The sequence below is a fragment of the Eubalaena glacialis genome, chromosome 5, assembly GCF_028564815.1.
Source record: "Eubalaena glacialis isolate mEubGla1 chromosome 5, mEubGla1.1.hap2.+ XY, whole genome shotgun sequence".
Classification (NCBI taxonomy): domain Eukaryota; kingdom Metazoa; phylum Chordata; class Mammalia; order Artiodactyla; family Balaenidae; genus Eubalaena; species Eubalaena glacialis.
The window spans coordinates 92,854,083-92,875,673 of NC_083720.1; the positions used below are offsets into that span (position 1 = coordinate 92,854,083).

The following is a 21,591-nucleotide window of genomic DNA, read 5'->3' on the forward strand; positions in this document are numbered from 1 at the left end:
TTGATACATACAACAACATGAATGAATTTTAATTATGCTAAGTGAAAGTAGCTAGATGAAAAGGAGCATGTAGTGCGTGATTCCATTTTTATAGAACTCGTGATAATACAAACTAATATATAGTGACAGAAAGCAGATCAGTGTTGTCTGGAGGCATGGCAGGGACAGATAGAATGGTGAGATTACAAAGGGTTACCAGGAAACTTTTGAGGGTGATGGATATGTTCATTTTCTTGATTGTGGTGATGGTTTCTCAGATACACACAGATACTAAAACATCAAACTTTACGCTTTAAATATATGCAGTTCATTGTATATCAATTATACTGTAATAAAACTATGACAAAATTAAGACAGTGGAGCAAGATTGATACACTGCATTTACCATGACCTTCCATGTCTTGAAAGTGGAAAGTAGACAAAATTAGAATCAAAAGTAGAGTTTACTTATAATTGTATTGTCTAACCAATGTATATTTGCTCAGTTAATTGTTTACCCATGGTTATGATTATTATTGAAATATACTTTTGTGTTGAACTGAAGAAGTGGTTTTCAAACACGATCATGTGCAAGAATACCTGTGGGGACCTGTTAGATGTGCAGATTCCCAGGCTCTCTCCCCTCTCCCAGGGATTCCGAATCATGGGTGTGGTCATGGGGTCTAGGAATATGCAAGTTCAGTAAGGTTCCCAGGCAATTTTGACGTATGTATCCATAGACCATATTTCAGAATCACTTCTTAGCAGAACATTGTTTACATCAAAATTGTTTGAATCTGGATGAACTCTGTGGACCACTGGTGCCAGGTTGATATGGAATATTCTCGATCTGGTCTATGTATGTGTACATCAACCTATTAGAGAGGGGGGTTGACTTATTTGGAAGGGGCAGCAAGTTTGCATTTTCTTTGTGCTGGCTGATATTCATGATGACTGCTCTCACTAGAACATAGAAAATGTACAGGTGCTTGAAAAAATTAAGTTGCTATAAGGTTTTTCTTTCCTCCTTTTCTTCTCCTTCACAATATTATTGACCTGCTTTTGATATTTTGTGTAATATTCATGCGCTATAGATCATGCTTTCACCAGGCCTTTCAATAGTGAAAGGACAGGGGCCCCAGGAAGGAGGAACCATCTTTTACTTTATCGGGTACCTTTAAAAACTAAGCATGCAGTAGGAGCAACATTAATTCACCACTTTTAAGTTTGAGATCATGGAGAGCAGGAAAACCTTCCCATAAGGCATTTTTTGTGCCTTTCCAGAGATAGATTTATGTCATCTATCAAAGTATAGTATTTCTTACCTACTTAAGCACTTCAAAACTGCCAGGAAGTAATGTTTTGTGCAGTTTTTCTATTAGAAATGATGCCATGGTGTGGGTGTTTGGGTAGGGGGGCAACTGAGCCTTACTGGCCTGGTCCCCACAGTAATCAATGACAAGCATGGCAAGACTGGCAGCTGTTGTCACAGTTGTCCTTGTCCTGGAGCTGTGGGATAAAATTTTTCCTTGAGTAAGTGAGAAGAGTTGTGTAGTACAGAGCTCACGGCTTCAGGGTCTTGTACAGGATATTCTATTAACAGTGAACTGACTTTGCCTTTGGGTCAAAAGGCTATGGGGCCACGTATATACACCATGGCCTGGAGCTTTGAAGATGGGTGCCAGTTTTAACTAGACTGTGCTGATCTGTCTCTTCTGAAAAAAATAGAGCTTTTAATACAGCCAATATTCTAGATCTTTAGTATGTGGTTTGATAATTGATATATATATATGTGAAAGTTATGTATACTATAGATAGATTGTAATGCAGAACTAAAAAGCAGAGTTGGACTCCTTTAAAAAAATTATAAATATATTTTTGAACCTGAAGAATGAGTGTCAAATATACCTGAAAGAAATCAAATTTTGGTTGCTCACTTGGGGAATCATAAATGTTTTGTTCACTCTTGTACCTTAAATTTATATGGTTGAATATTCCTTATTGCCTTTTTAGTACTATGTTTATTCCTTTGTTTTCCACAGACATGATGCAATTATTATCTCGGGAACTGAAATGGCCAAACAAATCCAGAAAGAAATACAGCGAGGTGTGGAATCTTGGATTTCCCTTGGGAATGGAAGACCTCACCTCAGTATCATTTTAGTGGGTGATAACCCAGCAAGCCACACATACGTCAGGAAGAAGGTCAAAGCCGCTGCTGCTGTAGGTGGGGACGTGTTTTAGTTGTACTTGTTACTACATGTTTTCTGGTTTTACTTCAAAGTGTGATAATTATGAATGATAATTGTCAACTAAGTGCTATTTGAATGACATGTATTATTATTATTATTTATTATTATTATAGATTATTTAGTTACCGAAGTTTATATTCATTTCTTACTCTTTTTCTTCAAGTTTCTTATTGAATCAATTCAGTGTGATTTCAGATCCTATGGTGAGATGTGAGAGCAACATGTTACATTTAAAGGGCCTGTTTTTTTGCTTTAATCACATGATAAACCTGGCTAGTTCACTCTGTCGAACTTGGCCTAATCGTGGTGGTGGTGGTATTGGTATTCTTTCTCTCTTCAAATCCACTAACAGTAGCTTATCACAGATGAGCGCGATTTGCTAAATGGGTTACTGGACCAAAGAATGCCTGTGAATCACGAGAAAGGATCTGTACTATTTGAAAATTCCCTCCTGATGGTGCTTTGAACATGATTTTTGTAGAAGGGCCTTTTCTTCCAGTGGGATAGGAGCAGGGGGAACCAATCACACACTGTGTAAGACACCATCAATGAAAAAACACATCTTTTTGCTAAAGTGACTTTCTGTACTTGTTTTTCTTCCAGGTATCTGTAGTGAGATCATTCTAAAACCTAAGGATGTTTCTCAGGAAGAACTTTTGGATATAACCGATCAATTGAACATGGACCCAAGAGTCAGTGGTATATTAGTTCAGTTGCCACTGCCAGGTACATAATGCTCTTCTATACGTCTGGTTTGGTCAGGAGCAAGGACGTCTTTCAACATTATATCATGACACTGCAAATAATTTATAAAATATGTTCAGAAGGGGACTAGCTATTATATTAGCATGCAATAGGTGGCCATTTCTGAATGACGTTTACAAGGACTGAAAATTGGGAAAGAAAAATTTAGGCTTTGGCAGTACATCCAGTTCTTGTTTTGCACAATAGTGCAAAACCATGAAAATGACTAAGTTGAAACTGGACAAAGCAATCTTAGTAAATCAATAGGAGAATAACAATTGTTCTGTGACCTTTAAAATGTTTTCTCAAAACACTAAAAACTCTCTTACTGTGGTTTATAAATATATAAGGAAATGAAAAATAGTAAAATTAATATTTATTCAGTACACTGTAATTTAAAACATTAGAAACATTGAGTATTAAAGCATTTTATTTCATTGCCAAAATCTTGTCAAGACGAGTTTGAATAGTTATTTGCCTTCTTCTCATCATACGACTTATAATATGGAGCAAGCATCTTTTCTATGCCTTGGTGAATTGAACTGTCAAATTCTTTTTAAGTTTGGATCAACTTCCATTTTGTCCTTTGTCCTTTCAAAGTCATGAGATATCTCTGAGAGTTTCTTTAATGTGAAGTTTTGTTCTGGTGTCACTTGCTCTGGGGCGTTGTCATCCTTTTTGTCACAATCACGTTCCTCATTTATTTTGATCAGTTTGCCTTCACTAAGTTCTTAGGCTGCATAGCTACATTGCTGCAAAGGGCACGGTGTCAACATTCCAGGGTCATCCCCTATTTCTCGTACAACCCATTTACATTCAGTTAGAATCCTGTTGAAGCGACTTTATCTTGTTTTTTACATTCATGGCTCTTACCTTCTTGCTGGCCTAGGTCTCTTCTATCCTTGCTTTGCTGTCACCATCTTCAGATCTTCTATTCACATCCAATTTCATTTCCAGCATCATCACGTTTTATTTCTTTGTTGCACTTTCATCTTTATGGGCTGATAGCCTCTTTTGATTACTCACTTTTGTGAAATGTCAAGTGAGTTTATCACTGGAACACAAGGAAGCAACATGATTTGCTGTCTATGTTTGAACTGAATAACAGATGTGCAGTGACCAAGCACTGACAGACTTTGAAAGAAGTGACATGTTAGTCACTGATCATGATGCTCATCTGTTATTTACATAGTGATTTTTGGACCAAAGAGCTAGCAGCTCTTATATAATTAGTCACAGTTAATATGCCATGATAACTGAAATTTGAACTGTGTTGTTGGAAGGCTGCTGTTATTTGACTAAATTGTGGCTCTGAAATTTGTACATATTTCAATGAGCAAGGCAAGGACTGCCTGAATATTATAGATTACAGTAGTTTTGTGCAGTTTTGAGTTCTTCTGTAAGTTCTGACTTGCAGAAAGTAAAGCTGTATGATGCTATCACCTGGGATCTTTGTATAGTATTAATTTTTTTTTTTTTTTTTTTTTTTTTATAAATTTATTTATTTAATTTATTTATTTTGCTGTGTTGGGTCTTCGTTGCTGCGTACGGGCTTTCTCTAGTTGTGGTGAGCGGGGGCTACTCTTCGTTGCGGTGCGCAGGCTTCTCATTGCTGCGGCTTCTCTTGTTGCAGAGCACAGGCTCTAGGCACGCGGGCTTCAGTAGTTGTGGCACACGGGCTCAGTAGTTGTGGCTCACGGGCTCTAGAGCGCAGGCTCAGTAGTTGTGGCGCACGGGCCCAGCTGCTCCGCGGCATGTGGGATCCTCCCGGACCAGGGATCGAACCCGTGTCCCCTGCATTGGCAGGCGGACTCTCAACCACTGCACCACCAGGGAAGCCCAGTATTAATTTTTAATTTATCCAATGATATAACTTAATATCTTAGTATATGTTATAACATTTATGCTGTTTAAATTACACCCAAAATTCACATTTCTAATTCTTTTCCTCCAATATGGCTGCATTTAAAAAAATCAGAAAGTTGGAAAGGATGTTAGAAGTTATCAAGGTTCCCCCCAAAATGCTTCTGACAGATAATACTATAGATTCATCATGTTAAAATTAGCATAGTGATTTATCCCTTACGTTTATAACTACAAAACGAATTCAACACATATAGCACGCTCATTTGATTTCATAGGAAATTAAGGTCTAGAGAATATCAGGCATATATATATATTTTTTTTTTAATTAATTAATTAATTTATTTATTTATGGCTGTATTGGGTCTTCGTTTCTGAGCGAGGGCTTTCTCTAGTTGCGGCGAGTGGGGGCCACTCTTCATCGCGGTGCACGGGCCTCTCACTATCGCGGCCTCTCTTATTGCGGAGCACAGGCTCCAGACGCGCAGGCTCAGTAATTGTGGCTCACGGGCCTAGTTGCTCCGCGGCACGTGGGATCTTCCCAGACCAGGGCTCGAACCCTTGTCCCCTGCATTGGCAGGCAGATTCTCAACCACTGCACCACCAGGGAAGCCCTATCAGGCGTATATTAACATCACAAATCTGTCCAAAAATTTTTGACATTGGTTTTAAACCCAGTTGTTTGGCTCATGCAAAGCAAGAATCTTTTTTTTGTTTTTGTACTGTGTTTGCCAAGCAATCTTCTTGTGGTTTGCAGTTTTTAAATTTCCCCCACTTATATTTGTATTACATTCAAATCATTATAGAAAATATATCACATTTCCAAATATCTAGTTTGTCTTCAAAAATTAAATTCATGTCTGTAGAAATTTTACCCCTTTATGGGCAATATTCCTTTTTGTTAAATTTATTAGCAGTTTGCCACTAGATGGCACTAGTGATCTGTCTGTACTAGAATCAATTGAGCCCTGTGTTCATTTTAGAAGGTGAGAAGCCTAGAGCCAAAGGGATGATAACAAATATTTGGATGCTTTGAGAAAGGGCAATTTTCTATCTAGCTGAAAAGCCAATAATATACAAAATAACAGTGACTAAAATGTGTTACGTTAAGCATGTATTATGTCTTAGGCACTTCACATTTATTGATTCATTGGATCCTCACAATAACCCAATGGTGGTGGAGCTATTATTATGTACATTTTACTGATGATGGATTTAAGGTACAGAGAGGTTAGGTAACTTCCCCTAAGATCACAGAGCTGGTAATTGAGCTGGGATGTGAATCCAGGCAGACTGGTCCCTCATGCCATTACCGTTATGTTACCACCCTCACCAGCATGCTGTGTTAGCTAGTGAGTAATGTGTGCTTACTAGGTGACAGGTATTCTTTTATATGGATGATTTTATTTAATCTTCAAAACAGCCTTATGAGTAAGAATTACCTTCTTCATTTTACAGATCAGGAGACTCTATATTACTTAATCTACATTATACTGGGACATATAGTTTGTTGGTTACTAGAAAAAGTTGGATAAAGTAGGAAATCATAAAACAATGCATTTTACCTTAAACATTGTATTATGACATAAAGTATTTATATATTAATTCATCAATCTTTTGATGTAGGTTGTTGGGGAGGAAAGTTTCCTCTTCCCTTTTAGGTTCTTCTGGCTGGTGACCTGAGATAGATTCACAGGAGAAAAACAAACAAAAGTTTAATAACATGTGTACTTGGGAGAGACCCAGGAAAACTTAGTAACTCGCCAAAATGGCTGAAGCTTTCACCTTAAGTATGATCTTCAGCTAAAGACAAAAGAAGATGTTGGGCGTAGTGGTTTGGGACTTCAAAGGGGAGGAAAGCAATTCACCTGGAGATGCAAAAGCAGATGTTTGCTGGGCCATGCAGGGGCAATGGGACACAGAGTGGACTTTGATGTCTAGGCGCTGCTGAGTTTCCCCCAACACAACTGGTCCATTTTCTTTGCAGATATTTCTGGAGATACCTCTATTCTGGGAATAGGTCCTTGATCTAAATTCTTTAGGCAGCTAATGGGGAGGTAAAAACACAGACTTACTGAGTCTTCTGTTTCTTAAAAATAATCAGCCTAAAATAATCCTCATGCCAAAGAGACATTTTGGGGTGGCAAACTGTGCTTCCCTACAAGATCCAAGTCTCTATGGAACCTACTGTTTGGAATTTTGTGTTATCTTCTGGCATTAATAATACCTATGAATCACTGCCTATAATTTTCAGTTTGAGATAAAACTAAGTGAAAATTCATCTATATTTTTAAAGTGTCTCCCAGTGTTCATGGTTGTCTTGTCCTTATCTAAGTCATTACTAATTCTTTTTAATTCTCGAGTCTTTTGAGAACATTCAACTTAGTTTTCATAGACGTAACAACTGTTTGTACTGTTTTAATTAAATCACATAATTTACTGTGAAAGAACTGGCAAAAACAGGTTGAGAAATACACACATTTGTCTCTTGATTATCATGAAACTCTACTGGTAGGTGCAGGAGTAGTTTATTAATTACATTCTGATATTCTTTCAGCAAGCCCTGGGCATCAACCTGCATGCTTTAAGAAGACGTGGAACTCATTAGTCATTTTGATAGGTTGTGTTGGGGAAGGGCAAATTTCCCCTCTATCTCTCTTGAGTTCTGTGGCTGGACTACTACACAAGACAGATTAAAAGGAGAAAAAGAAACAAAATTTAACTTATGCACATGGAGGTCCCACAGTCACGTGACCTAGGAAGTGGCCAAAGCAGGCAGCTTTTATACTTTTTAGACAAACAAACAATAAATTTGTGAGGAATTCACAGGACAAAGAAAATTAGGCTTTGGGTGCTTAATTAGTGAAGAATCTAAGCAGAGTTTGAGTTTGGGATGGTAAACTAAAGGAGTAACAAGTTTTGTTTATATAAGTTTCTTGCCCCAAATTCCCTATCTCTGGAAATCAGGGTGTCCTTCTACCTTCAGATGCAAGGAGTGCACCTTTCATGAGAGATTTATTTCCTACTTTCAAGGAGACAGAGAGGAGGGTCAGAGTGTCCCTCTTACAATGGCTCTTTCTTAAGTAACTAATTCAAAATAATTAATATGCCATTGAGGCGTATTTTGGGATGGCCTGCCCTGAGCCCCAACAGTTGGCTATGTGCAAGTGGATTGAAATAGCCTCTCTCTGGTACATGTCTTATAAGATTGTTATAATGAACCAATGAAACAATAAGCAAATGAACAAATGAAATGATTCTAGTCAATTACATCTCCAATTTTCCATCATTTTGTTAATAATCTGGATTCCAAGTTATTTCATGATTAGAAGTCGGAAATTATTTTTCACAATTAGGGCAATATCTTGAGCAAAAGAAATTCTAAATTAGAATTATAATTCTGGTGTTGGAATACAAGCTTGCATAAGGATTAAACAGAATGTGCAAGCAGTTTTCATGCATCTTATTTGGGTAAGAAAGCAAAGAAATGAGAGAGAATTCTGTCCTATTTGATGGTAATGAATCTATCACAGGCTTAAGCCCATGCTTTTGTTCAGGAGCTGTGTGACTTTGGTCCGGATTGAAAGTACTCAGGATAAAATTGTGTGTCCACAGTCACATGGTCTGGCTGTTTGTCCTGTAGCTGGTCCTACATCTAGGGAGAGATGAAACAATCATATGTGGATGCTTCCCTACTCCTTTCCTAACTGTGCATAGATTCTATCAGTATCAGTAAGTGATCATTTTGTCAAGGCCAGAATGATGTCTGCTATTCGTGTTGTATATATTTTTCTCCTAATTACGTATTATTTGCTTTTAGCTTTTATTGAGTTACATCTATTAAACTTATATTAAAAGTTATATCATTTGTAGAGTATGTCAACTGAAGAAAAATGCACACCCTAAAAGTTGAGAGTTAAGTTTTATTTGGGGACATTACTGAGGACTGTAGCCTGGGAGACAGCCTCTCAAGTAGCTCTGAGAAACTACTCCAAAGAAGTAAGGAAGGAGCTAGGATATCTAGGAGTTTTTGCTGGAAAAAAAAAAAAGGTAGTTGAACATCAAAAGATTACTGCTAATCACAAAAAACAGACATCTCAAGTTAATGATTTTAGTGATTTTCTATGTATGGGAAGATGCAAGAGTCTGGGCTCATTGAAATTATTCCTTAGATATGCATCTTAACTATCTAGGGTCAGTATCCAGAACACAGAATGTTTCCTGTTTTTCTCCATTCTGAATTACCCTCAGGATGCACTGTTAGGCAGGGGGTGGGGTGACTACAGTGGTTGATAGCTTGATGATGGGCAACATTTGTTGTTGACTGGAATGGCAGGCAACATTCCCTTTCCACAAGTATGTGTCAGTTTGTAGTGTTAAAAATAAGGTGGAATAATGGTCTTTAAAAATTGGGAACCAGTGACATTCTTTTTTGACTAAAGCAATGAAAGGGAAATGATAATGTCCACAAGCTTGAAGCACACTGGAAATTTGCTCTAAATGTTTGTTGTAGGGTGGTATTTGGTACAGGGTGAATTTGGTTCAAAAGGGCTTAAATTATATGAATTATATGAAAGCATTCAGATGTAACTCTAGAAAACAGCAATCACTCAATTAAATTTTAATGTGGTTTTTTACAACTACTGCTCCATGATAACTATTACTAGTATTAGTAATGGCAATTTTTATCATTTATTATTGCCAGACATTGTTATAAAGTGCTTTATATACAAGAAATCATTTAACACTCCAACAACCCTTAACAGTAGGTACATTTTTTTTGATCTGTGGTTTATAGTTAAGGAAACTGAATTGAGAAATTTGTGTAAGGTCACAACAAGTGAGTAGCAGAGAAGTACCAAGAGACCCAATTATAGTATTCTTTCAATCATAATCACAGTCCCACAACTGAGACTGCAAGTCAAGCACCAAGAGAGGTGCTTACTCACCTTTTTGTATTTTCTTGCTTTCTAAGAACTCTACCTCTCATCTATTTCTGGGAACAAAATTATTAGGTAGAATGGGAAAACTTATTCTATCTTATCTATCTTTTTCTAAAATAGTTTTTCAAATATTTCCCTTCATTTATCTAGTTTGAAGCCTTTGAGGATTAACATCTTCCAATTTATGTAAGAGGATTGAACAGAGAAATCAGAATGAAATACAGGATTAAAGGATTAAATATGGAGAGGGCGAGTAAGAAAAGTGAGAATTCACGGTGTAGATATAACAAACACAAAATTTTCTAGAATTTAGTAGGCATAAAAATGTGGATATTGACCTAATTAGTGCATGTAGTTATGTATATTTGTCTAAAACTTGATTCTTCATTTGGAGAAAAAAGGTCTTGCTATAATTGCTCTTCTTGAGAGCTTATGGAATTTATGTATGCAGAATACTTTTTACTCTATTTTTAATGTTCTTGACCAGAGTGGGAAATTTTCATCACTCTGGACTCCTCAGTTTTTGTAGAGCTGCTTTTCTGTTTATTTCTAAATAATTTCTAAATTAGACTTGACCTTTGTTATAGCTCCCCCCCTTTCTTTATGGAGAAAAATGATTCCACATAGAGTATTTCATTGCTTTTGAGTAATATGTTTCTTCCACTAGACTATTAGTTCCATCAAAGCAGGGGGAATTGGAGTCAACATTTTTATTCCACCTTGCATCATGGTAGACTCTTAGTGAATGTTATTGCTGGAATGAATGAACCCTGTAGTTTCACAGCTATTGCTTTGTGTGTATGTGTGTCATTGAAGGTTCATCCTTCTACCTATTCTTCTACATCTAAGAGAGTAGTGTGTAAGTTCTGTCACTGATCAAGATTTGGTGAGGATCTTATACCCCCATACCCTTGAAGGCTTCCTAAGTGATAGTATTTATTATACAAAGGACATGCTAGGATAATGCACATTTTATTACTTGAATAGGACTTTAGCCTCTGACCTCTTAACTACATTGATTATCTTTCAAACATACTGGGACTGACTTCTTTCCAACTTTTAGGCCTTAGCTTAAATGCCACTGGCTCAGAGAGCCTTTCCCAGCCCATACCTTCTAAAATTACTTTAATTCTGTCAATTCCTATGTTAGATCTGCTTTTTTCTATGGCAGACAAATAAAGTACTCCAAATATCCACATGTTCCTTTACATTTCCCAGCTTCTCCTAGGTTGGGGCCATGTGACTTCTGGTTACTGGACTGTGAGGGAAAGTGACTTTTTTGAGCCACTTCTGGACTAAGATGGTTAAAAGCTATGTGGCCCCCATCCCCTCTCCCCCTTTTGTTGCAGTTATCATGAAAGCTACGTGTTATAGATGATTGCCAGTTATGAGAAGAAAGGAAGTGGGATTCTTAACAGAGGCTTACATGAGTAAGAAATAAGTATCCTTTCATAAATTATTGGGATTTCAGATTAAAACACACACACACACACAAACACAAATGTGATGAAAACTATAAACACACAGATCTAAGAAGCTCAACGAACTCCAAGCCCATAAAATATGAAAAAACTATACCAAAAACACAAAAATCAAATTGTTCAAATGCAGTGTGATAGAAAAAATGTTGAAAGCAGCAAGAGGGGGGAAAATGTCACATTATATACAGAGAAACAAAAAGAAGGAAATAGCAGATTTCTTGTCAAAAACAATGTAAGCAAGAAGACAGTGGAACATCTTGATTTTTAAAGTACTGAAAGAAAAAAAAACCTATTGATCATTAATTCTATAGTCAGTGAAAATATCTTTAAAAACTAAAGGCAAAAAAGCATTTTTTAGACATTTAGGAAGAGTAGAATCCAGACAGAGCTGAAAACAATCAACAGCACACCCACACTATAAAAAATGGAAGTCCTTCAGGCAGAAAGAAATGATACCAAATGAAAATATGTATCTAGCCAAAGGAATGAAGAACAATGGAAATTATAGCTACATGAGTAAGTATATCTGATATTTTTCTTATTAGTCAAATAATTTTAGAATATAATTGGTATTTATCCCAAAATAAAAACAATTTAATGTGTGGTTTGTAACATGTACAACAATAGCACAAAAGTCAGAAAGGAAGAAATGATAGGACATTATTGTTAGATTCTTATGCTATATGTGAAGTGATATATCACTTGAGGGTAGACTGAAATAAGTTAAAGCTGCATACTATAAAATCACAAGCAACTGCTAAAAAAAACCCACACAGTAAAGAGTTATAGCTAATAAGCCAGTAAAAGAGATAACATCCAATAATTAAAAATGTTCAAATTATTCTAAAGGAAGAAAGAAAATGGGGGAAGGATAGATTTAATCACATAAATGTAATGTTGTATATAATCCAATTAGATGTCAGAGGTTGTCAGATTGAATAAAAAACAAGACCCAACTATATGGTGCCTACAGAAAATACATTTTAAGTATAAGGATCCAGAGAGGTTAAAAGAAAAAGGATGTAAAAGACACACTATATTAACATAAATCAAAAGAAAGCTGGAGTGGTTATGTTAATAGCAGGCAAAGTATATTTCAGAGAAATGGATACTACCAGGAATAAAGAAGGTCATTCCACAGTAATAAAAGAGTCAGTTTATCAAACAGAAATAGCAACTCAATTGTTTATATACCTAAGAAGAAAGCATTAACAAAAACTAATAGAATTGTAAGGAAAATAGACAAATCCAAAATTATAATCATAGATTTTAGTACCTCTCTCTCAATAACTGGGAGAACAAGTGGAGAGAAAATCAGTAAGAACAAAGATTTGAAGTAGAATATCATCCAATTTGATCTAATTGACATTTACAGAACACTCTCCCTACAAACAACAGAATACACATTTTTTTTTCAAGTTCACATAGAACATTTACCAAGAGATAACATATTCTAGGCCATAAAACAAATCTAAAATATAGAAGGATTTACATTACCTAAAGCATTTTCCCTCACCACAGTGGAGTTAGATTAAAAATCACTAGCAGAAAAATATGTGGAAAATTCCCAAATATTTGGAAACTAAATAACATCTAAATAACCCATGTGTCAAGTAAGAAAAGGGAAGTTAGAAATCACTTTTAACTTTTCAATGAAAATACAACATATCAAAATTTATGGTATGCTGCTAAAAAATTACTTAGGAGGAAATATATAGCACTAACCACCTATCTTAGAAAAGAAGAAAGGTCCCACATCAATAACCTCAGCTCCCACCTTAAGACACTAGAAAAAGAAGAGCAAGTTAAAGACAAAGTAAGGACAAGAAAGGAAATAATAAAGATCAGGGCAGAAATTAATGAGTTAGAAAACAAAAAAATAATGAAGAAAATAATGAAATGAAAGCTAGACTATCAGGGAAAAAGGAAGATACAAATTACCAATATCAGGAATGAGAAAGATAACATCACTATAGATTTTACAGATATTAAAAGGATAAAAGGGAATATGTCAGACAACTTTATGCCAGTTAATTTGGCAAATTAGAGGAAATGGACTACTTTCTTGAAAGATACACACTGCCAAAGCGCACTCAAAAAGAAATAGATAACCTGAATAACTCTTATTAAAAAATTGACTTTGTAGTGAAAATCCATTCCACAAAGAAAGCTCCATGTTCAGATGGCTTTACTGGTGAAGTCTACCAAATATTTAAAGAAAAAATAATATTAAAGAGGAGGAAATACTTCCTAACTCATTATATGAGGCCACCATTACTCTGGTACCAAAAAACAGGCAAAGACATTACAAGAAAGGAAAACCACAGAACAGTATCTTTCATGAACATAAATGAAAAAGGTATTAACAAAATTTAACAAATAAAATCCAACAATATATAAAAAGTATCATTCATCATGACCAAAATTCATCATGACTTTTATTACAGGAATGCAACATTGGTTTAACATTAGAAAATCAAAAATGTATTTCACCACATTAACAAACTAAAAATGGAAAATCATATGATTATCTCAATAAATAGATTAATTTTTTGGTAAAATTCATTGATTCCTGATAAAAAGCTGTCATATAACTAATAATAATAAAAGGGAACTTCCTCAAGCTGATAAAGGACACATATAAAAAATTCACAGCTAACATCATAGTTCATTATGAAAGACAATATTTTCCTCTTATGATCATGAAGAAGTCAAGAATGTCCATTCTTATCATGTCTATTCATGGAGATTCTAACCAACACAGAAGGCAAGGCAAGGGAAAGAAAATAAAAAGCAGATAACATGATTGTCTATGTAGAAAATCTAATGGAATCTAGAAAAAAAAACTACTAATACTAATAAATGAGTTTAACAAGGTTGGAAGATACAAGATTAATATGCAAATATCAATCTCCATTCTATGTATTAGCATCAAATATCAGATACTGAGACGAAAAGAGAAATTTAAAATAGCATCAAAAATGTGAACTCTTCAGGCATAAATTTGACAAAAGATGTGAGAACCTGTGCATTGAAAACTACAGAACATTCCTGAGAGAAATTAAAGACCTAAATAAATCAATATATTATGTTCATGGGTTGGAAGACTAAATATTGTTAAGATGTCAGTTATCTTCAAATTAATTTGTAGATTCAAGGCAGTCCCAATTAAAATCCCAGCATACTTTTTTGTAGCATTTGATAAACTGATTGTCAAATTCATATAGAAATGCAAAGTACCTAGAACAGTTAAAACAGCTTTGAAAATGAGTAATATTGTTGAAAGAGTAATACTTTCTGATTTTAAGACTAATCAAACGTCTTAAAATCAAAGGATACAAACTTTCAGTTATCAAATAAATAAGTCATGGGGATGTAATGCACAGCACAGTGACTAAGATTAATAATACTGTATGGCATATTTGAAAGTTCTTAAGAAAGTACATCTTAAAAGTCCTCATCATAAGAAAAAAAAATTGTGACTATATGTGGTGAAGGATGTTAACTAGACTTATTGTGGTGATTATTTTGTAATATATGTAAATATTGAATCATTATGTTGTACATCTGAAACTAATATAATGTTATATGTCATTTATACCTCAATTAAAATTTGTTAAAAAGACTAATTATAAAGCTACAGTAATCAAGACAGAGTGGTATTGGAATCAGGATAGAGAAACACCAATGGGCAAAAATTGGAAGTCCACAAATAGATCCACACCTATATTAACAACTAATTTTTGACAAAGGTGGAAAGACAAATCAGTGCAGAAAGGATGTGCTTTTCAATAATGGTGCTGGAACAATTGGATTTCATATGGATATGAAACAAGAACTTGATAAATTAGATTTCATCAAAATTTAAAACTTCTGCTCTTCAAAAGATACTATTAAAAGAATGAGAAGATAAGGCAGCTGAGAAGAAAATATTTGCAGAGCATATATTTGATAACATATGTATATGTGGAATATATGAAGCACTCTCAAAAATCAATATCAAGAAAATGAAAACAACCCAATTAAACAAAGCCCAGCTCTAGCCAAAATAGCATAAATCCTCTTGTCCTTAAAACAAGAAAAAACTGAACAAACTGAAAATCAGTACTTTTCTTGACCCATCAGAGAACTGAGGTTGCAGGGCAAACCACCATCCCAAAATCTGGAGAGATAAGAAAATCCAGAAAGTTGCAACCAAGATCTATTTACCTGTACAGAAGCTACTGGAACCATAAACTGATAGAAACAACGTAATTGGGAATTTTGATGAATTTCTGGAAGTAAAGTGTGTACTAGCATAAGAATGAGAAACTCCTGGGGGCCCTAGTCTTGGATGTAGCTTTCAACAAAAAAATGACAAGACATGCCAAAAGGCAAAGAAAAACAGTCTGAAGAAACCAAAAAGCATCAGAACAAGATTCACATCTGACACAGATTTTGGAGTTATTAGGAAATTTAAGATAACTATGATTAATATATTAAGGGCTCTGGTGGAAAAAGTAGACAATATGCAAGAACAGGTGAGTAATGAAAGCAGAGAGATGGAAACTCTAAGAAAGATTCAAAAAGAAATGCTGAAATCAAAAACACTTTAACAAAAATGGAAGATGCATTGATGGTCTCAATTGTAGACTGGACATGGCCAAGAAAAGAATCAGTAAGCTTGAGAATATATAAGTAGAAACTTCTCAAATTGAAATGCGGAGAGGAAAACAAAAAAGACAGAAGAAGACATCCAAGAACTATAGGACATTTTCAAAAGGTATAACATACACACAGTTGGAATACCAGGAGAAGAGAGAACAGGGCAGAAGAGATATTTTAAGTAATAATGGCTAAAATTTTTCAAAGTTAATAACAGACACCAAACCATAAAGAACACCAAACAGGATAAATACCAAAAATCGTCAAAAGATTTGAACAGATACTTCACCAAAGAAGAAATACAAATGATAAATAAGGACATAAGTAGATACTCAACATCTGTAGTCATTAGAGAAACTCGAATTGAAACTATAATAAGATACTACTACACGCCTATTAGAATGGCTGATATTAGAACTACAACTGACAATACCACATATTGGTGAGGATGTGTTGCCGGTGGGAATGCAAAATGGTACACTTTGAAAAATAGTTTGGCAGTGTCCTAAAAATTTACATATATATATTTATTATACGGTCCATCCATTCCACGTCTATGTATTTACTTAAAGAAAAAGATATATGTGTCAATATAAAGACTTGTATATGCATGTTCATAGAAGTATGATTTGCAAAAGCTATAAACAACTCAAATATGCATCAACAGGTGAATAGATATTAACTGTGGTTTATCTGTACAATGGACTATTACCCAGCAGTAAAAAAAAGAATGAAATATTGATGCGCACTCCAGCTTGGGTGAATATCAAAATAATTATGCTGAGTGAAATTATCCATACAAATAAGAGTACATACTCTGTGGTTCTATTTATATAAAATTTTATGTAATACAAACTGATATATAGTGACAGAAAGCAGATCAGTGGTTACTAGTCTGCTTGGGCTGCTATACCAAAATATCATAGACTGGGTGCCTTAAATAACAAACATTTATTTTCTCACAGTTCTGGAGCCTGTCTGAGATCAGGGTGCCAGCATGGTCAGGTCGGTGAGAGCTCTCTTCCTGGCTTTCAGACAGACAACACCTTCTTTCTGTGTCTGCACATGGCAGAGAGCAAGCTCTCTGGTGTCTTTTCTTATAAGGGCACTAATCCCATCATGAGGGCCCCACCCTGATGACTTCATGTAAACCTAATTACATAGCATTACATTAGGGGTTGGGGGATTCAACATATGAATTTGGGGAGGACACAATTCAGCCCATAGCAAGTGGTTACAAGTAGTTGGAGGTGAGGGGACAGGAAAGGGAGGGAGGAAGGGATGAGGAAAAGGGGCCTGTGGAAACTTTTCAGGGTGGTGTATATGTTCATTATCTTGATTGTGGTGATGGTTTCACAAGTATATACATATGTCAAAGCCTATCAAATTGTACACTTTAAATATGTGCAGTCTATTATATTCAAATATTCTTAAATAAACCTGTTTAAAAAAATCTATTAGAAATACAAATAAATGCAATAAAACTATATGGAAAGGAAGTCAAGGAAATGATAAGCACAAGATGCAGGATGAAGTTTACCTAAGGCTGGAGCAGGAAATGAGGTGGGTTCATGGGCAAAATATATGATTAAATATAGACTAGTGTCAAGTCCATAACTTTTGTTTGGGGTGGTGGATTTGCATATATCTAGCTTATTATGAAAAATAACTAATTAATAATTTAAAATTCAATTGTGCTTGGACCAATATTGAGATCGTGTCACAAGCCATTCAACCAGTTTATGCATTTAAGGTTTATGCAGAGAAAAAGGTCCAGATTTTAAACAATATTTTATTCAAATCCTCTCTAACATGATTTTAGTGTTAATATAGAAACAAAGGCGTCCCCACAATATCATTTATCTACTTAAAAAAATTTTCTCATAGGTAACATTTCTATCAGAGAATTTATGTGGGGATGTGGGGGAACAAAATGGAAAATTCTCCTGCTGTGGTTTATGAAAACCACATGATGGCAGCATCAGGCAAGCAGTGGTTTAAAAAAAAAAAAAAAAAAAGTGTAATGGTTTATACTGAAAGCTGAGTAAATCATTTTGATATGATTTACCTATCAGTGGGATTGGTAGGTCCCTGTAGCCATATGTGTGTCTTCCTATTCATTTCCAGATGGAAACCATCCCAAGAGTTATTTTAGTCACTCAGATCTATATAATTACGTCTTTATGAGCAGTTGCTATCATAAACATACTATATCATGTAACTTGAGATTATTTACTTTTCAAAGTATCTTCAAAATCTGGAATTTCTTGGATCAACAATAGTTACTTCTTTTCTTTTTCATATTTTTCTCTTTTCTTTATCATGATATCCTCATGTATTTTTGAGTGCGTTCAGCTTTGATAAAGAATTTACCAAAATCAAAAGGCCCTTTGAAACATCTGGGTATTTCTTTGTAGAAAGTCTTTCCAGAGAAGTATTTGTATGATTGCTCTCTGACGCTCTTTGTTCATTTACCAGTTCAAAAAATATTTACCTAGAATCCAATCTATTCATATATATGTGTCTGTGATAGTCACTAGGGGAAAGGGGTAGTTAGAAAACAATTTGAGACTCACTGTCCTTGAGAAGTTTGCAAGCAAGTCCCTAAAACACAGCATCTCTTCTTTTCCCTTTTGTGTAAAAGAAGCTCATCAGAATAGACATGCTCATTTATCCAACTGTTTCCTCTATGGAATAGACACTGCTTCAAGTTTAGTACAATGTATTTGACAGAAGTCACTGTGTATAGTGTCTAGGAATCCAAGGGCTTAATAAACCAGGGTGTCTTCAACACTACTTCTGAAAAATAAGGCAATTTTTGGATCTCCATCTACTCTTCATATGACTCAAGAAACTCTAAGGGTCAAAGGTAGCAACCATCGCGTGATGTGTAGGTTCCCACTTCATTAACTTTTTTTAATAGCCTATGAAGTAAGCCTGCCTAGGGATGTCCTCGTAGTTTCGTGGCTATAGGAGAAAGAGGCTAAGGAAGGGTAAAGGGCCAGATCCACCCCTTTCTGACCTAGAGAACACCTCCCGCTCCACCTCCAAGCTCTATTGTTTTCTCAGATTTGGGGGTAGAGTAATACAGTGAGATAATAGTCACTTCCCATTCCCTTTTTGTCCTCTTACCCCTTGATGATGAAACAGTTCTAAAATGATATTGGGTAAGTGGTAAGACCTGATAAGTATTTTCTGTCTTGAAACATTGATGTAGAACCCAGAGGGTGTAACTTATATATTGGGTTGAGAACAGTGAACACAGCTTCCAAAAGTATATCTCTCATTTACTCCTAGAAAATAATTAACTCATTAAGAGGCTGCAGCTAAATAATTTGATTAGGCAGATCTTTATTCCTTTAGAATGTAAGCTCCAGAGGTTAAGAGTTTTGTTTGTTTGGTTAGCTTATATATCCTAAACCCTTAGAACAGTGCCAGGCACATGGTAGACAATAAATATTTAAATATTATAAATACATAAATATTTATTGAGTGAATAAATGAGTGAATTTTCAGAGGCCTTGTCTACACTTGTTCTGAGTGTGGACTTTAATGTATCAGCATAAAGCTTTGCCTGAGATTTCTTATTTTTCAAGTCCTGAAAGGAAGAAATAAATGAAAAACAAACAGACATGAATCTTTTACATTAAATTTATATCGGAGGATATAAAGGTGCCAAATATCTAATAATGTAGATGCAGCTATTGACAAATCAAAATTTTAATGAAAGCATTTTGGTTTTTCATTGTATTTGAAAAAGATGGATGTCAGAGGTTGTAGAAGGATCAGACATCTTTTCCTTATATTAGTCTATTCTAATTGTCTGCAGGTTTCCACTCATTTGTCTCAGCTTCTTCATTTATAAATCAAGGGTAATTGTAGTCATTTATTCAACAAATTTCCAAGCACTGTGATTTGTGCTAGGAATACATCAATGAAAAAAAAAAAGAAGACAGAAAGTTCTGCCCTTGCTGAGTAGTAGGAGAGACAGACAACAAAAAATAAACACAATAAATAAGTAATTACTGTATATCTATTAGAAGTTGATATGCTATGGGAAAAAAGAAAAAGTAGAGCATGGTAAAGAGGATTGGGATGTTCGGGGGATGTTCAGGAATGTTATATTTTTATTTTATAGTATTTATTATACAAAGGACATGCTAGAAAAATGCACATTTTATTACTTGAATAGGGTTTAGCCTTTGACCTCTTAACTACATTGGTTATCTTTCAAACATACGGGGGCTGACTTCTTCCCAACCTTCAGGTCTTAGCTTAAATGCCAGTGGCTCAGAGAGCCCTTCCCAGCCCTTCTGAAATTTTTAAAATTCTGTTAATCCCTATTTTAGATCTGCTTTTTTCTGTGGCAGACAAATAAAGTACTCCAAACATGCACATTTTTCCTTACATTCCCCATCTTCTCTTAACAGCTAGGCTTCGGACTTAAAGGGGAGGCAGGCAATTCACCTGGAGGTGGAAAAGCAAATGTTTAGTAGACAAATATTTGCTGGGCCGTGAAGAGATAGTGGGGCACAGAGTGGATTCTGATTTCTAGGTCCTGCCTAGAGTTTCCCCCAGCAACCTAGCCCATATTCTTTGCAGGTGATCTCTGGTGATACCTCTATTCTGGGAACAGGTCTTTTATCTAAATTCTTTAGGCAGTTAAGGGGGAGGTAAAATGAAATCCTCATGCCAAAGAGACACATTTTGGTGTGGCAAATTTTCTCCTTCACAGTATGAAGTAGGGATTGTGGCTCAGTTTGTTTTTTTTCTGTATGGTTATCAAATTGTTCAAGTATTATTTGTTGAAAAGACTTTCTTTTTCCCATTGAATTGCTTTTGGCAACTTTGTAAAAAGTCAAATAACTGTATAAGTGTTAGTCTAAAGTTGGGCTTTCTATTCTGTTCCATTGATCTATTTGTCTATCCCTACACTAGCACCACACTGTCTTGATTACTGTAGCTTTGTAGCAAGTCTTGAAGTCAGGTATTGTAAGTCCTTTTTGCTCATTTTCAAGATTTCTTTGGATATTCTAAGTCCTTTGCATAGCCATATAAATTTTAGAATCAGTTTGTCAACTCCTACCAAAAAAACCCTCATAGGATTGTGATTGAGATTACATTGAATCTATAGATCAAATTGGAAGAATTGACATCTTAATATTATTGAGTCTTCCAATACATGAATATGGTACACCCTCCATTTATTTAGGTCATCTGTCAGAAACATTTTGTAGTTTTCATTATAAAAATCATGCCCCCAATTTTAAAATTTACTCCTAAGAATTTTCTGATCTGTTTCTGTAAATAGAATTATTTAAATTTCATTTTTTAGTAGTTGCTGCTTCTATACAGAAATACAGTTGATTTTTTTTGTATATTGACTTGGTATTCTGTGATCTTGCTAAATTCACTTTATTTATTTTTTGTTCTGTTGTTTTGTATATTCTTTAGAATATTCTGCATAAACAACCATTAGAGTGGCTAGAGAGTTTTACTTCTTCCTTTCTGATCTTTAGAACTCTTTTTTATTTTCCTTATCTTATTACACCAGCTAGGATCTCCAATAAAATGCTGAATAGAAATGGTGGGGGTGGACACCCTTGCCACCTTCTGATCTTGGGGGAAAGGTTCAGTATTCCATTATTAAGTATAATGTTAACTGTAATTTTTTTTTTTTTTTTT

General features: G+C 35.0%; 1 protein-coding gene across 4 annotated transcripts in view; it reads left to right on the forward strand.

Annotated features, from left to right (window-relative positions):
• Positions 1 to 21,591, forward strand: part of MTHFD2L (methylenetetrahydrofolate dehydrogenase (NADP+ dependent) 2 like) — a 133,104-nt gene that overhangs the window by 15,036 nt on the left and 96,477 nt on the right. For 3 of the 4 annotated variants that reach the window (XM_061191469.1, XM_061191471.1, XM_061191470.1), the window contains exons 2-3: positions 2,022 to 2,206; positions 2,835 to 2,957. In XM_061191469.1, coding sequence (XP_061047452.1) covers positions 2,022 to 2,206; positions 2,835 to 2,957 — 308 coding nt within the window. Of the gene's footprint in view, positions 1 to 2,021; positions 2,207 to 2,834; positions 2,958 to 21,591 lie in introns of those variants that run through there. The other variant, XM_061191472.1, reaches the window with a different exon arrangement.